At 52.7% G+C, this 16,195-nt stretch overlaps 5 protein-coding genes across 5 annotated transcripts; 3 read left to right on the forward strand and 2 right to left on the reverse strand.

Moving 5' to 3' along the window:
• Positions 1-1,098: 1,098 nt before the first annotated feature.
• Positions 1,099-2,463, reverse strand: J4E83_006534 (uncharacterized protein; the record flags this gene model as incomplete). The annotated part of the gene is made up of 1 exon (XM_049333446.1): positions 1,099-2,463. One exon carries the CDS (start codon positions 2,461-2,463, stop codon positions 1,099-1,101), a length of 1,365 nt encoding a protein of 454 aa, XP_049187622.1.
• A 564-nt stretch (positions 2,464-3,027) lies between these two features.
• J4E83_006535 (uncharacterized protein) lies at positions 3,028-3,718 on the forward strand (the record flags this gene model as incomplete). Its single annotated transcript, XM_049333447.1, has 3 exons — positions 3,028-3,032; positions 3,076-3,082; positions 3,110-3,718. The coding sequence occupies 3 exons, from the start codon at positions 3,028-3,030 to the stop codon at positions 3,716-3,718; spliced, it is 621 nt and encodes a 206-aa protein (XP_049187623.1).
• Positions 3,719-4,045: 327 nt separating this feature from the next.
• Positions 4,046-6,463, forward strand: J4E83_006536 (uncharacterized protein; the record flags this gene model as incomplete). The annotated part of the gene is made up of 2 exons (XM_049333448.1): positions 4,046-4,050; positions 4,234-6,463. The coding sequence occupies 2 exons, from the start codon at positions 4,046-4,048 to the stop codon at positions 6,461-6,463; spliced, it is 2,235 nt and encodes a 744-aa protein (XP_049187624.1).
• A 6,499-nt stretch (positions 6,464-12,962) lies between these two features.
• J4E83_006537 (uncharacterized protein) lies at positions 12,963-13,559 on the forward strand (the record flags this gene model as incomplete). Its single annotated transcript, XM_049333449.1, has 2 exons — positions 12,963-12,966; positions 12,991-13,559. The coding sequence occupies 2 exons, from the start codon at positions 12,963-12,965 to the stop codon at positions 13,557-13,559; spliced, it is 573 nt and encodes a 190-aa protein (XP_049187625.1).
• A 947-nt stretch (positions 13,560-14,506) lies between these two features.
• Positions 14,507-15,522, reverse strand: J4E83_006538 (uncharacterized protein; the record flags this gene model as incomplete). The annotated part of the gene is made up of 2 exons (XM_049333450.1): positions 14,507-15,485; positions 15,518-15,522. The coding sequence occupies 2 exons, from the start codon at positions 15,520-15,522 to the stop codon at positions 14,507-14,509; spliced, it is 984 nt and encodes a 327-aa protein (XP_049187626.1).
• Positions 15,523-16,195: the final 673 nt, after the last annotated feature.

Consider the following 16,195-nt stretch of genomic DNA (forward strand, 5'->3'; position numbering starts at 1 on the left):
AGCCGCAGCTATGTCGATTGTGTAGACCTTTTTTTTTGAGTAGGAGGATCATCAGTGGAAGGGCCATGGGGAGCGTTTGTGGTATCTTTGGGTATCGTGATTGTTTCGAGTAGTCGTCGAAGAGGCGGCAAAGACGCCAGCCATATGCCGTCTTGTCGCGAGTTTAGAAGAGGTGCTCGACGAACAAGTCATGCCACAGCTTTTGACATTTTTTGGTATTCCAAGTAGCAGTCGAAGATGGAAGAAGAACGCCAGCCATAGTAGTAGGCGCAAGTTGATTTTAGTAGGGCTACTCGACGACCGCGCCATACAACAGCCGTCATATTCTTTTTTGGATATTCTGAGGAGTGGTCGAAGAGGCAGGAAGGACGGAGGACATAAGGCGCTGTCCTATAGCTTTTGGAAGAGCTGCTCGCCAGCCGCACCATCCACATCCTTATCTTATCTTTTCGAAGATTTTCAAGCCAGCGAAGAAGCGAGAACAGCAGTCATATGCACCAATCATCCACTTTTTGGAGAAGTGCTCGACAAACGCACCATGAAAATTTTCCATCGGTGTTTTGAGAAATCCAGGTCGTCGACAAGAGGCAGGAAGAGAACCAGTCATGATCTCCTTATTTGCGAATCTTGGAAGAAGTGCTCGACGAGCGCACATGTACGCCTTGATAGCGATTTTGGTATTTCGAAAGTAAGAGTGGAGTCGTAGTCGTAGTTTGCGGAGAGGCGGGAAGAACGGCGGACATCGAGAGACGGAATTTTGATTTTGGAAGAAGTGCTCGAGGAAGGAGTCATGTCAAAAAGTGACCTGAGATTTTGGTAGATAGACGACGTAGTATGGTAGTAGTCGGCGGAAGAAGAACCGGGGGAGACATATAGGTGACGTTGGTAGTTTTTGGAAAAGCGCTCGACGGACGAGCCATACCATGGGCCAGCGAGTCTTTTAGTATCTTGAGAAAAAGTAGGAATGTAGAGAAGAAAGGAGTGAGGACAGTTGAGCGAGGTTTATATACGCCTCCAAAAGACGAGACGGGGAAATTTGTCCCATGGTCACATGCGCAACACATCCAATCCCCTTCGATTTCATACACACCCACCCCACTAATGAACCATAGTCTCCAGCGTGCCCACCGGCCTCTCAACAATATCAATACACCCATCCACAATACTCTTCCGCGCCGGCTCACTACTAACATTCTGCCCGCCAAGATACAGCAACCAAACCAGTCTCCCCACCCTCTCATCCTTAACCTCACCCAACCAACTGCTCTTCCCCATCGTCTCCTGCTTATCCCCCTTTTGTACAAGCGGCTGGTACAGCGCACCCAAACTACCACTCTTATCCCTTGTTAGAATAATAACAGAGCCCTTTGGCGCCTTCCCCTTGCCCTGGAACAAGTTTCGGAACTCCTTCATAGCGACGCCGAAAGACTCGTCTTGGAATTCGCCTTCCTCGACGGGCTTGGGTAGGGAAATGGATTTATTTTCTGCGGCTTGTTGGCGGAGGAGCTCGGCTTGCTTGCGTCGGACTTCGTCGGTGCGCGAGGCGATGCCGCGCATCCAGCCGTCTTGGAGGTGCTTGAAATCTGTGCCGCGGCAGGGGACGACGCGGAAGGCCATGTCGACGCCTGCTGTGCCATCCTTAGCCAGTATAGACTCCCAGATCTTGTTGCTCTTCTCTGGGTCGAGCAGGGCTTCGCGGAGGTCTTTCTTTTCGTTGGGGATGAGGGCGGAGGCGGTGGGGTTTACGGTGTTGATGAGGTGGTTTTGGAGGGTGGAGAGGTGGGCGGTTTTGACGTACAGGCCTACGACGTAGACTTGGACGCGCAGGAAGGAGACTTTGCGGATGCCCAGGCCGAGGAGTGTGTATTCTGCGTCGCTGGTGATGGCTTCGGGGCCGGCGGTGTCGGTGGGGAGGCGGATGGTGCGCGGGAAGTAGGGGACGTAGGAGGTGCCTGTCTCGACGAGCTCGATGGCGTCGGGGTCGGAGGCTTGTGGGTTGTCGGTGTCGCCTGCTGTAGCAATGACTTTGTCGCCAGCTGCGATGACGACCTTCTTGCCCTGGAACTCTTCTGCTGCTTTGCGCGGGGCATCGCACTTGGTGGGCGGGCCCATGATCATGTCGAATATGCCCCGACTTGGCTTCTCATCCTTCTCTCCCGGCGGCGGCACATCCCATAACCGGACGAGGAAGATGGGGGCTATCATGGAGAGCGCTGCACCGAGAGCAAGCCAATTCCGCCTCTTGATCAACTGCGCACGGCGTAGAGCCTCGGCGCGGTGTACAGAGACGAAGTCTTCATCTGGGCGAGGGACCTTTGGACGGGCGCCTTGCTTGAGAATGGCCTCGAAGTCTGCTCTGCTGGAGCGCGAGCCCTGTCGGAATTGAGGATTGGAGCGGAGCGGCGCAGGCGTGTTGAGGCAGCGGAATACAGGCCGTCGCGCGGCGTGTCGTATGGAATTCATGGTGGCTGCATTGACTGGGGTAAATCACGATGGGGATTGAGACTTGCAATGCGGAGGAGCAGCTCGGACCATGTCTCGATGATGTCGTCGCCGGCCCGGAAGCGAGCACCTTAGCGCGGCTTTCACCGCGGCGCGTCGCGTCAGCCCTACGCGGTAATTCTATGATAGATTGAGTCTACCCCACGCCCCAGTCACTCACAACACACGATGCCTCCGCGAAGATCACGACAGGCGGCAACTCAAGCATCCTCACCAGTGCCGATACAGTCACAAAGACGAAGGCGAGATGAAACCCCTGAAGATGAGGACATTGACATGGAGGACGCCATCAGAGAGGCGCAGGGCAGCGGCAGCGTTGATCAACTAGCAAAGGGTCTGGTGCGGTATGCCTTGTCGTGTGAGCATTCACGGAAGCCCATCAAGCGCGCGGACATCAACGAGAAAGGTGGGTGCATTTGAGTTCTACATGACTTGAGACTGACAGATGCAGTCCTCGGTTCCTATACTCGCCTGTTCAAGGACGTCTTCGCGCAGGCTAACAGTCAGCTCATGGACGTTTTTGGGATGCAGTTCGTCGAGCTGCCCAAAGCGGACAAGGTGACGCTGCGACAGAAGCGCGGTATGTATCCAGTCTCACTATTACCAGACTTCTGATCTGATATATCCAGCTGCCGCCGGCTCGGAATCCCAAAGCAAGTCGACCGGTATATGGGTCCTGCAGAATATCCTACCTGAGCAGTACCGCATACCAAACATCATCGGCCCCTCGCGACCATTAGCAGCCGACTCAGACGAGATAAACCGAGAAGATTCATACGTCGGGCTGTACACCATGGCCATCGCCCTCATTGTCATATCTGGCGGTATGATCCCAGAAGGCAAGCTAGACCGCGCTCTCAGGCGCATGAACGCAGACCAGACGACACCTGTCGGTACCAAAGACAAGACGCTTGCGATTATGGCCAAAGACGGGTATATTGTCAAGATCAGGGAGACGCCTGCCGGGGGCGAGGAGACAGTAGACTACATTGTCGGGCCTCGCGGCAAGGTCGAGGTAGGACGGGAGGGCGTCGCGCAATTTATACGGATGATGTTTGGGGAGAGTGAGGACGTGGAGGAACTCGAGAAGAAGTTGCAGCGGACGCTGCAGGTGGCGGACGCCCTCAGTGACAGTGCGTCGGTCGAGGCGACTCAAGGTGCATCGCAGGCGGCAGGGCGCAAGCGCGGGCGGCCGGGGAACGACGACGATGAATAGTCTTTTGGATCATATATAGATCAAGACGCCTATGATACCCTATATAGTTATGTTAATGCTCTTTACCGGGACAAACGTCATGTTGGGTGATGCTAGCTCGGAGCTCCCCTCAAGGGACCCAGTTGTCGAGTTGCATCATCGGCGGCAAGCGCCCTGGAGCTGCGGGCAGCCGTCACAACAAAGACACGAAGACCTGCGGCGAGGAAGGCGATATTGAGGCACATGTAGTGGCTTGCCATTTGTCAGCGTCACGAGGGACGTCGCGCTGGTAGGTGTGCGGTAATAGGTGGCAGGCGCAGTGGTAGCAGGCGGTCGAGCAATGCCTGCATGCTGTCAAGGCTCACGCAGCTTCGCCCGCCCCTCAAGCGCTTCTGCGCGCCAAGCTGATTGAAACGGCTCTATTTTCCACACCACCCGCCCTTTCTCCTCTCGCTCGCCTCAAGTCTGCTCACTCTTGTGTCCTCGACATTCCCTCCATCCCCTCCATCCCCGCCCCGACATGCCCGCTTAGACAGACCGCCAGCCACAATGAGCAGCATCGACTCCCTCCTCAACCCCGACGCCGGCCAGCAGCGCCGCCCGTCTGCCTCCACCACGACCGAAGACGCTGCCGATGCCCTGACGACGCTGGCGACGCTGGGCAGTGGCCAGCAGTTTGTGCCCGCCCCGACGCGCGAGCTGCCCTCGCCCACGGCCTCGTCCCACGCGCCGCGACGCACCAGCAGCTTCGGCTCCCACCACGCGCCCGTCGAGCCCTCGCCACCCCTCGACGAGCCCCAGGTGCACTCGCCGACGCTCGAGCACTATCACCATGGCTCCAATTCGCCCGAGGAGCAGAAGCGCCGCCAGTCGCTGCTGTCGAGGACCTCGCCCGCCCCAGTCCTCGCGCCAATACAAAATTTGTCCACGGCCCTGCAAGAGCAGACTCAGGACGCCCCCATTGGCCAGGACGTGTCGCAGGTAGTCACATTGGACGACGGCGAACGAGACAGCACGCAGAACTGCGAACCTGCATTCACGCGCGACGAACCTACCACCTCCCAGATCCGAGAGCCCGCAGCGAGCACCCTCCAGCCTGATTCACACAATGGAAACGCCACCCTGCCTTCGCCTCAGCCTTTCATCAAGGACGAGCCCTCTGGAACACCGCGCGAACACACGCCTGCAATCACCGCCTCCCAGACTGAGCGACAGAGTTCCGTGACTGGCGAGAACATGGACGCCGACACACTCAAGGCGCTCGAGATTGCCAAGCAGAGCGACCTTGGGCTGCGGAGACGGAACCAGAGCGCGGCAGAGAGCGCCCCATCACCAGTCGAGTCCAAGCCAGCACCCGCCCCAACCAAGAAGCGACCAGCGCCTTCATCCGCCTCCGCCATCAAGAAAAAGGGCACCGCAAAGACGTCCAAGCCGAGTAAGAAGCGCAAGGTCGAGACGGAAGATGGTGCGCGCTCCGTAACGCCTACCTCGCGGATACCCAAGTCGGCGGGCAGCAGGGCCATGAAGAAAGGCTCGCACGCCGGCACACCCGTCCCTGGATCCTCGCCCGCCCCAGGTCACGAACACGCTACCGACGACGACGGCGAATCATCCGAAGACCACAACCTCTACTGCATATGCAAGAAGCCCGACAACCACAAGTGGATGATTGGATGCGATGGCGGATGCGACGACTGGTTCCACGGCGACTGCGTAAACATGCGACAGGTGGACGAGGAACTGGTCGACAAGTTCATATGTCCGCAGTGCGAGGAGAACGGCAAGGGGAACACCACATGGAAGCCAATGTGCCGGCGAGACGGCTGTCGGAAACCTGCGCGACTTAACCACGGCAGGGAGAGCAAGTATTGCTCCGACGACTGCGGAGTTCTCTTCATGCAAGAACAACTCCAACGGACGGCAGGTGCCAAGGGCGCCAACGGGATGAAGGAAAAATCCAAGAAGAAGAAGAAGCCTGCGGAGAGTGAAGGCGCAGAGGAAGAAGAGCCGACACCCCTTGGAGGCACACTACGAGCCAAGGACCTCAAAGCCCTCGTTGACGCATCGCCAAACATCCAAGCTTTCAAGAACCTCGGAACCGGCGTCCTCACACCCCCACAAACCGCCTCCCCATCCCGCGCAACATTCCCCTCCAACGGTGAAGACCTCGCCCTCACCGCCGGCGAGATCGAACGCCTGACCGCCCTCCACAAAGAGAAGACGCAGCTCAAAGACCGCCTCGAAGTCCTGAAAGACCGCGAAAAGTTTGTCAGCATGGCCAAAGAACAAGCCGTCCGCCTCGCCGACCGCGAGAAAGTCAAAGCCAAGGACTTCTGCGGTTACGACTCGCGGCTCTCCTGGTCCGACGCCGAATTCCTCCTCTGGCGCAACAGCAAACACGGCCGCGCTGCCTTCCACCATTCCACCCTCACTCCCACACCCGAACAAATCTCTTCTACACCTACACCCGCGACCAACGGCGCCGACGCAATGGACATTGATGTCGATGACAAGGAAACCGCGTGTCTGAAGAAGCGTTGCCAGAAACATCCTCAGTGGCAGAAGCTCAATCTGCAAGATGCGCGCTTCGAAGAACTAGAAGTTGTAGAGGCAATCAAGGAGTGCGAGAAAGATGAGCGTAGCGTGAGGGATAGGGCGAGGCGGAGAGGCGCAAAAGATGGGTTGGCCAAGGAGTTGACGGCTGGTGAGGATGGGAGTAAAGTTGAGAGGAATAGGGAGGGGTGGGTTGAGGTTGTTGCGTCATGACATGATATCCGCTAGGATTCATGCTTGTCGCCGGTTGAAGGGATTGATTGAGTGAAGGTTGAAGAAAAAGCTTGGATAAAAGGCATTGGATATATACCCCCATTCCTTTGGATGCGTTATTCACCGCGCACATTCTGAGTATTTGGGCGTTACTGGGCTACGGAAAATAAGCGATACATATCGCTGTCTTTGGAGCTATATGCTGGGATAGCGGGTTTCATCTTCTTTGCCGGTCTTGCTATGAGAGGCGCGGGTATATGCAAGGATCTAGCGAGTTAGTATGGTTTAATGACTACTTTACCCTTTCATCTTACGCTGTTTTGGTTCGTTCTTGCGCAAGTGAGGGGTGTGTTGGAGGGCGTGAGGTGGTTGGGTTGAGATGAGTTGACGTGGAGGGGTGGTGATGTGGGCCGGTGGCGGCGTATAAATACCTCGCTCATCCTCTTCCTTCTTTACTTTCTATATCCACACTTCCAATTCTCACTTTTCCAAAAAGGATGCCTTGACACTGATGGCGCTGTCCAAAAACCAATGACATCGGGGTCATGTTCTTCCCTCGCTCTCTCCGAGTCTTTTCAAAATCTTGCGTCAACGCCTCCATGGTGCCGTGGCGACCCTCCCGCGCATTACTGCAATGTGTCGTTCTTTTCAAAAACGACAAAGCTTGACTCCGATGAGCGGCGGAGATGGAGCTGGGATATAAAAATTACTTTGCGGCTGCTGGACGCTTCCTCCTACACAAACTTCCAGATGTTCGAAATTCTAAAACTTTTGTGGACGCCAGAGCATGGAAAGTCCGAACAGTAGGGGCGTCACTATTATGAGACTGTCCTTCCGCTTTCTTCTCAAACATCGGGTACATCCTATTATGCCTGTCTTCGCTGTTCCAAAAGCTGTAACGAAAGACTCGATGGAGATCGAAAAGAAAAAAACGCTATCTACGTGCCGCACATGGCGCCGCTGCCTCCTCTTTCTGTTGGTATAAAATCACTTCTTCCTGCGGACTGGAGTTAGCTTCCTTACATCTACGTTCCGCTCTTTATTACTTCAAAAAGAGCAGTACTTTCAGGCATGGAAATCTAAAAGTCTACGCATCATTAACATGAGGCGTCGCCTTTATTTCCTCCTTTCGACATACAAAACTTCCTCCCAAAATCCAAAAGCACATTCTGTATGAACCTCCAAATCTTCGCTGCACTAAGAACAGATGATGATCCCTCATGGAGACGAAAAATCGGTGTACGAGAATTAGATGCTGCGCCTGCGCGCGTTCCCATTCGACTCAACTAAAAAGACACTACGAATGACTCTATGTCTGCCTTCTCTCCAACGTCGCAGTAACTATTTTCCAAAACCCGTACCAACGGGTTCTATGGGAGTTCAAAACACAATCGGACGATGCCCATGTTGTGCGTCTGCCTCTCGTTCCTCGGCTCGCAGATGGCGTTCGAGCCATATACTCAAAATGAAATAATGACGCGTTATGTCGCGGTCTTCGCTTTCCAAAAACACTGCATTCGGATACCCATGATCAGACTCCAAAACCAGCACTGGAAGAATGCATGTTGTGCGCCTGCCCGCAACATCTCTGGGTCTATATAAGCTAGTTTCCTGGCGGCTAGATTCATACTTCCTTACTAACCATCGTTTCCGTGCTTTACCAAAAATGGTAACTCAATATCTGATGAGAATTCGAAAACTTCATCGACTTCAATGACATGTCGAGAACTTCCCGTCTCCAGTAGTCGCATATAAAAACGTCTCTTTCTTGGGAACAAGAGCTTCACTTCTACACCAACATTCCGAGTTGGGTTTACCAAAATGTCTCCAACGAGTTCCTATGGGAACCAAAAAATGGGAAACTATCAGTGCATGATTGTGCCTGCGCCTTCTCTCTCGGCCTTCAAAAAGAAAGGTTCCAAGACTTCATGACTGGACTTCCACTCCAACGCCAGTCCTCTAGCTTACTTTGACCTAAAAACCTCATCGAAGGTTCTATGAAGTTTCAAAATCTAGCAGAAAGCAGAGCGATGCTGTGTGCCTGCGCCCCCTCACTGCACGCACATAAAAGCCACCTCCTTTGCCTCGACTACTCTTACACTTCAATGCCTCTCTTCAGGCTTAATTTTCTTAAAAGTACAAACCTTCTGTTCATGGAGAATTAAAAAACACTTGAGAACCTTCCTATGTTGTGTGCCTCTGCTTCCGCCGTGTACACACATGCGACCTACTTCCCCTGCAATTCTTCAAAGATCGCTTCGACACTACGCCTTTGGCCTGGGTGGATCGAAAAGTCTGAACAAAGGTGCCATGGAGACTCAAAATAACCTCTATTCTACACACCTATGTTGTGTGCCCGTGCGCTCTCTCGGCGCGCATATAAAAGCCCGCCTTTGTCGCGATTAGACTCTCACTTCTACACCATTCTTCTGGCTTTCTTCTATTGAAAATGATCTTGCAAGTTCCTATGGATATCAAAATTGTCCGCATGTACTTGTAATGGTGTCTGCCTGCCTCTCGTTCTCCCACACTCATCCAGATGACCACTCTTCGATAATCAAGTCTTCTTTATGGTTCCAGAGTCCCAGAGTCCCGGCTCGCATCTATCTGAAATTCTGACAACATTCCAACATGGAGATCTGAAAATCTGCCAGCAAGAGCCTCATGTTGTGTGCCTCCGCTCTCGCTTTCCTGCTCACATACAAGCTACCAGGCTTCCAAAAGCATACCTCGTAATTCTTGATAGTACTCTGGCTGGTTGCCACCATCAAAAGAAATCGCGGACAGTTACATGAGAAGATGAAAGGAATGTGCACCAAGGTCATGTGCGCTCGTCCGATCCGGCTGTACTTCGCGTAAAAAGCCTACCTTCCTGTCGATTATCCAAGTCTCCTTCCTTCATCAATCCTCCAGCTTCGAGTTATCCAAAGCGGTACCTTAGTTCTGTATGGAGATCAAAACCGCATCACAATCTGCCCATGTGGCGATTTCGGCCTTCTCCGTGCTGCTCGCGTTTAAAACTTATCTTCCAACATTTCATGATCATGGATATGTCTGATCTGTACCAACATCCTGCGTTCAAACATTATAAAAAGCTTACTCATTTTCTACATGAGGACTGAAACGCCTTCTGGAGTCTGATATGCGGTGCGTCTGCGCGTCTGCGTTCGGCTCGCATTCAAAGCTTCATTCTCAAAACTATCAAGAACATAAAGCATGATCCAGTATCCTGTGTTTCAAAACATCAATGTGGAGATCAAATGGAGATCGAAAAGAAGACTTGGGATTGGAACATGGTGCGCTTATGTGTTTGCGTTCAGCGCGCATATAAATCCTGCTTCGCGACGACTATAGACGTCTCACTCCTTCACTTATATCCCAGCTTCCAATTTCTCAAAAATGAGTCCAGCGCTGGATATGAGCATCGAAAACGGGTATGGGGATAAAGTATGCTGTGTGGCCGCCTGCCTCCAGTCGGCTCCAAAACAAACTCATCTTCGAACGACCATCAAGGTCTCTGACCTTCGGAGGTTCAAAATAGCGGCAGTTCGCCCTCATGAAAACCAAAAGAGATGTTCGATGATGTCATGCGGTGCGCTTGCCGGTCTCTGTGCGACTCACAACTCAAACCTACTATCCGGCTGTCATCGAAATATCACTTCTACATCGATCTTATGGTTTCTGGTGGTTCAAAAAACTTCACCATCGTCACTATGAGGATCAAAAGACAACATCGACTGCTATATGCGGTGCACCCGCTTGCCTTCGTTCTCGTCGATTATAAAGCCTATTTTACTACGACTGTACCTCCATTCATCTTGCAAAACGTCCGAGACTTTATTCTTCCAAAATGTCCGAGTCGCATCCATATGAGAACGGAAAAAGCCTCCCTCATGTCACTATGTTGGGCGCCGGTTGGCCTCCGGCTTGGTCGCGTATAAAACATAAGTTCTGACCTATTCAGCTTTCAATCATCTACCAGAAGCTTACTGCCGTTACTCTTCCAAAACAAAAATGGTTCTGGCAAATGAAAATTTAAAGATGCTACAAATGATATCATGGAGCGAGCTGGCGGGTTTCCTCGTCGCGCGATAGTAAACGAACGAGTGTAAGGACACATGAGAAAACCGCGGCTGAATATGCTGTCCTTTGCGAAATGTCGAAGGATACAAAAAGGGAAGACTGTCGCCGTATGGCTGTGGAAGCGGGCGCGGAGAACATCGACTTGATCGTCTGTTTTTTTGAGTAGTGAATAACGCTTATCGGTGTTTGCAATGTTCGAGACAGCACTTCGCGAAGGTTTATCCTCCCAGTGTGGCGACCGCACTAGGTCTGCGTGTAGAAAATCCTTCTTCCCATTTGTGAGTCTTTACTCCTCACATCCACCAAAAGGGCTCTTTGTCCAAAAACACAAGCTGATGTCTGAATGATCTTCGAAAGACTCCGGTGAACATTGCATGGTCCTGCTTCGTCTGTGGGTGCAAAGGAACAGCACATAAGGACTTCTTCAAAATGGCGCCAAAATACTGACTTGGAGATTCGATGGGTTCAGTCATCCGGGGAAGTTGATCTAAATGGAAAGAATTGTCGCCGATGTGTCGGTTGCTTGCTTCCGTTCATACATTGCCGCCAGTTCTCGAATCTTGAGCGTCGCTCTGGACGTGCGTATATTAATCAGCATTCTACAAGCTTCTTACCTCTTTGCTTCCGTACTCATGGAATCCTGTCATTGCGAACAAAAGCCGTTGCGGGACGACTTCATGAAAGACTGAAGCGTGTGGAATCGGCAAGATGTACCGAAGGACCTAGCGAAAGACATGTTCTCATTCGATACTCCGCGGTCACAAAATCCTCGGTACGAGTCGTCGCGATGCAAATAAGTCGGGAGTACCTGGAGAGTGAAATGACGAGGAAGAGAAGTGGAACTAGCGTCACACGTGGCGACGTTTTGAGGCAACCTTTTGACACATGGACTAGCGCAAAGACGTCACTTAGAGTTTCCATGTCACCGTTCGGTCGCTCCCTTCCAAGGTTTGAATTCGCCGTTCCGGCAGTTCCTGTGAAAACCACGATCGATCAGCAGTTGCGCTTACGTTGCTGCTTCCTCCCGCGAGGTCACCCCGGAATGATCTGGCGGGGTAAAGTTCAACGATCAAATACACATCGCATTTCGCTTCCGAATCGCACTCGTCAACTACCACCTCGGTCAACATCCAGCCGACATCTCGGTCAAGATGCCATCCTGAAGTCGAAGCTTTCGGAGCTTAGCCTGCCACGTCCGGCATAGCGCAGCGCTAGAGCCGTTCCTCGGATCAGCGGGACCCGCTAACGATCACCCGTACCATACTGCGAGTAGGAAGATCAGCCCAGGTTTCGGCACACCAACGCAGGACGAGTACACCTCTTCTGTCAGTGTCCGCTACTTGCATTGTAGCTCTCTCGACGAACTGTTCGCGCCGCTGTCGCACTTGACTATCCCGCGCTGGGCTGATTACTCACTTGCTTTTTCGATAATTTCCGACCTCACTTCCACATCCTCACCATCCATTTGTGGTACTTCCACCGACGCTGCACCTCCCCTTGTTCAATTGCCGTGCCGAGGCTCGATGCCGATCGACGGCAGGGAGCAATAATTGGGGGCTCTCCTTGCGGCAGGCTCCAAACCACAAACAGCAGGCAAGTCTACCGAACGTGGTAAGGCCAACTATCCGCGGACCCGCATGAGCGATTCAGGACCTGCGCCTAGAGACTGTGAGGCGCACGGGGTGGTCCAGTGTCCACCATGGTGCAGTCGCTACCCCGAGGCACGATGAATGCGTTTTGCCATGTCATTGGAAGTTTTCAGTCTCAACCCCCACCTCCTGGCTGTTTCGAGTAGACGGCATAGGATGGAATGTTCCATGCCGCTTCAGCCACTATCAAGGCTGAGGAGTTTCGAAAGATCTCGCCGCGCCACCTTTCACCATCGGTATCCTGGAATCGAAGATACCTATGACATACATGTTTTACACAATGGCGTCGATGCATGAACAGAGCCACCAAATACCCGTCGTAACACCTCACCCGCAATCCCCGTTCCTGGTCATGAAGTCATCCAAATCGAGAAGGTAGAGAAGATCTCTACCCACTCCAGACGGTGACAGCCGTTAGGCCATGTGACGATCGAGGCGCCTACAGGATAGACGGCCACGATTATGACTTAGTGCTCCGAAGCGGATGCAGGTTCCGTCCTATTCGGTGTAGAGGTGCAGACTGGGGATCGGCGAGTGAAACGCGCTAAGAATGTCTGCCGAGGTGAGGTGGGATCTATGGATAGTAGAGGGTGCTTTTTCCTATTACACACGGGTTGGTCTATGGGGGTGAGGGTGGATATATAAGGCAGAGAAGATCCGCTGTAATATCGACACCACCCTGACGATAAGATCATCAGCTCTACTTCTCTCACTGTCATATCTCCTACATTCATTCAGATACCCATACACATCTTCACACATCAACCATGCGTTTCTCCACCATCCTCCCCGCAGCCTCGCTGCTCGCTCTCTCCACCGCCGCTCCCGTCGACAACCTCTCCACCCGCGCCACATGCTCTTCCTACACCATCATCAACACCCGCGGCACCGGCGAGATCCAAGGCGAATCCTCCGGCTTCCGCACCATGAACCGCAACATCCAGTCCGCAGTCTCAGGCGGCAAAATCTACAACACCGTCTACGCCGCTGGTTTCTCGCAGAACTCTGCTGCCGGTACCGCTGATATCGTCAACAAAGTCCAGTCTACACTTCGCACGAACCCGGATGAGTGCTTCATTCTTGAGGGATACAGTCAGGGTGCTCAGGCGACGGTGAATGCCATGTCTCAGCTCACTGGCGCGAACTTCGATGCTGTCAAGGGTGTTTTCCTTATTGGTAACCCGGCGCATAAGAGTGGACTGAGCTGCAATGTGGATAACAACGGTGGTACTACGACGAAGAACGTGAATGGTCTGTCTGCGGCACTGAGCAGGGGCATTCCGGATAACTGGCAGGGCAAGACGTTGGATGTTTGCATCTTTGTAAGTTATCCCTTGTTCCGTGAAAAGGGAGATGGTAGCTAACGATGATAACAGGGCGATGGTGTATGCGATACTACACACGGTCAGGGCATCAACGCTCAGCATCTTCAGTACCCCAGGGATACTCCTACTCAAAACTTGGGTACCCAGTTTGTTACTAAGCAGCTTGGTGGTAGTGCTTAGATGACTTGGAGCCTATGGCTTTGGGCGCATTACATTTCGGCTTTGTTTTGTTCCGTTTTGTGCGAGGTTGGGTGGCTATGACTTTCATGTATATATATCTATGAGAATGAATTGGTAACAGAAGCTTTCTACACATTGTCAGAATGAGCGAGAGTATGCCAGCTTTGAGTTTACGCGCGGAAGCGTGAGTGTTGTCCAGACCAGTTGCCCGCGGCTTCTGTCTTTTCAGAGCCCCAAACTACGCACCCAAAGTTCCTCGCGAAGAGACATCAAGCTCGAGAGCGAAGCCCACAGGACTGTTGGTTACCGCGCACTTCTAATGAACAGTACAAACAAGCACTCCTGCCGGTTAAACTTCGCCTGACAGCAGTAAGCACTAGCAACTGCCGTACACTACATCCACGTTGACCCCCGGCCCACCTACTCTCACGATCGCGAGGAATAAAGTTCCAGTTCTTTCGGCCCTACAAACGATGAGAACCAAGGGTATACATGGTAAACTTGGGGTCAGGCCACCCAGACACGCATCGCGACACTCGATTCGGTTGCAGACAGCTAGAATGCCACTAGAAGTATGACAACGTCCGCTAGTACCGTTCATGAGAGAAATGTAGGGCTAAAGAAGGGGTTATGCATGTTCGTTTGGATGGAGAAGTCGGGCAACATCGGCAGATGGGTTGTTCGTATACTCTTCCGAGTCCCGTAACACACACGAGATATGCGATGACTGAATCCGCCCATTGGATAATGGAAGGGATGAGAAAGATGTTGTTTACTCTTCTTACAGCTCTCTTGGTGCGGACATTCTACAGAACCCTGAACACGGGGTATTCATCCCCCACCTCCAGCGGAATCTTGTTGTAATACACTTGACTCGCCTCTCCTTCTGGTTCTAATAGCGTAAAAGCATACCCAGCGTTCTTTTGCTTAGTATCAACGTAGAAGCCACCAGCGGGTATTGTGACTGCTCGCTGCGTTGTATTAGTTGTCACTGTTGTACCCGCAATGCCTTCGAATTTGGTCTCGGCAAGCTCAGCCTTTGTGACTACGAGCGCTTCGATAGTCTCGATAAAGTCTTCCTGGAGGACGTCGACGGTGACACCGAGGATACGGAGACGCTCGGCTACGTCGGCCCACGCGCGCGAGAAGACGTAGGCTTTTGGTCGGGGGCGGGAGAGGGTGACGATGGAAGGATCGCTGTTTCGAGAGCGGACGGGTACGGATACGAGTGAGCCGGTTGATGCGTCGATGAACGGGACTGTCTTGTTGGTGATGCGCTGTTCGTAGGTTACGACGATCTCGTCTTTGCTCTCGATGAACGCTTTACGTCCGGCTTCGATGATGCTGTATATATCGTCGAACTCATCCACTGCTTTGTTGAGGATAGTTTCCAGAACGATAACGTGGGATGCGACACGGCGTTGAAAGTGCTGATCCGCGATAGCAATGCCACGCGTCTCGACGAGAAAGGTCAGCGCCTGGTAGTTGCCAGCACCCTTGTGATTTGCCGCAGCAAGCGCATCAGGCTCCTCGATCGTTATCGTGCCATTAGCGACACTCGTGGTGAAGTATGGGAAGATACGCAGGTCCTTACTCTCGGCAACTGAGAAGACGTCGTCGACGAACTCCTGGTTCAACGCTCGGATACTAGGATTGACGTTTTGGTTCTTGTTGGCAGACACTAAAAGATCCTGCGCGCGGATGTACTTCTCGGCTACCAAGTTGCCGCCTGTGTACTCATGGTCGTCGATGAAGATGTGCGGATCGAACTCAGACTGCAGCTTTCTGATGGTTCGTGTCTGCTGTCGCTCGAGCACTGCATGATCGCGGTTGGGATCGTAGTTGGAAGCCAGTTGTCGCTGTAGGTACTCGACGCCATCGACGTTGTAGCGCGGGAGAATCAGCAGATCAAGCTTCTCTAAGATTTTGGCGCTCCATTGGGAGTCTTGCGCAAATTTTCCAAGCAATGCAAGCACGCCCTCGTCGCCTGCAGGCTCGTTCCCATGTTGGCCTCCTTGAATCCAAACGCGTAGTTTCTCACTGCTTTTCTTGCCATTTGTCAATGTAATGTACGGTATCGCGCGATTTTCCTCGGATCTCAGGTCGTTATTGTAGGTGATCCATCCGTTTCGCTGAGTGAGGCCTTTCACGAAGCTCTCTTCAAAAGATCAGTAAGCTTGAGGTCGTTGTGATATGCACGCCTTACCTAAATCACGCTGTGGAGTCGGTCCTGAGGTGCCGTTTGCAAATGTCGCTGGTACGTTCTCCGGGTTTATGAAAGCGGGCGACAACAGTTGTATGCCATCGACGTCGGGAAAATTGGCCGCCACTTGTGGTGCATCGACAATTACCGGGCGTATATTGCTGGCATATCGATCCGCGATGGTCGTAGTTGCGTAGAGTGGAAGTACAGCTAAGACTGTCTTGTACGAGGTCCTCATGATGATCGATGCGTTCAAAGTCGAGGTCCTTCGGAGGTTGAGGCTAATGACTTA

The sequence above is a fragment of the Alternaria metachromatica genome, assembly GCF_023757995.1.
Source record: "Alternaria metachromatica strain BMP 0045 chromosome Unknown scaffold_14, whole genome shotgun sequence".
Classification (NCBI taxonomy): Eukaryota; Fungi; Ascomycota; class Dothideomycetes; order Pleosporales; family Pleosporaceae; genus Alternaria; species Alternaria metachromatica.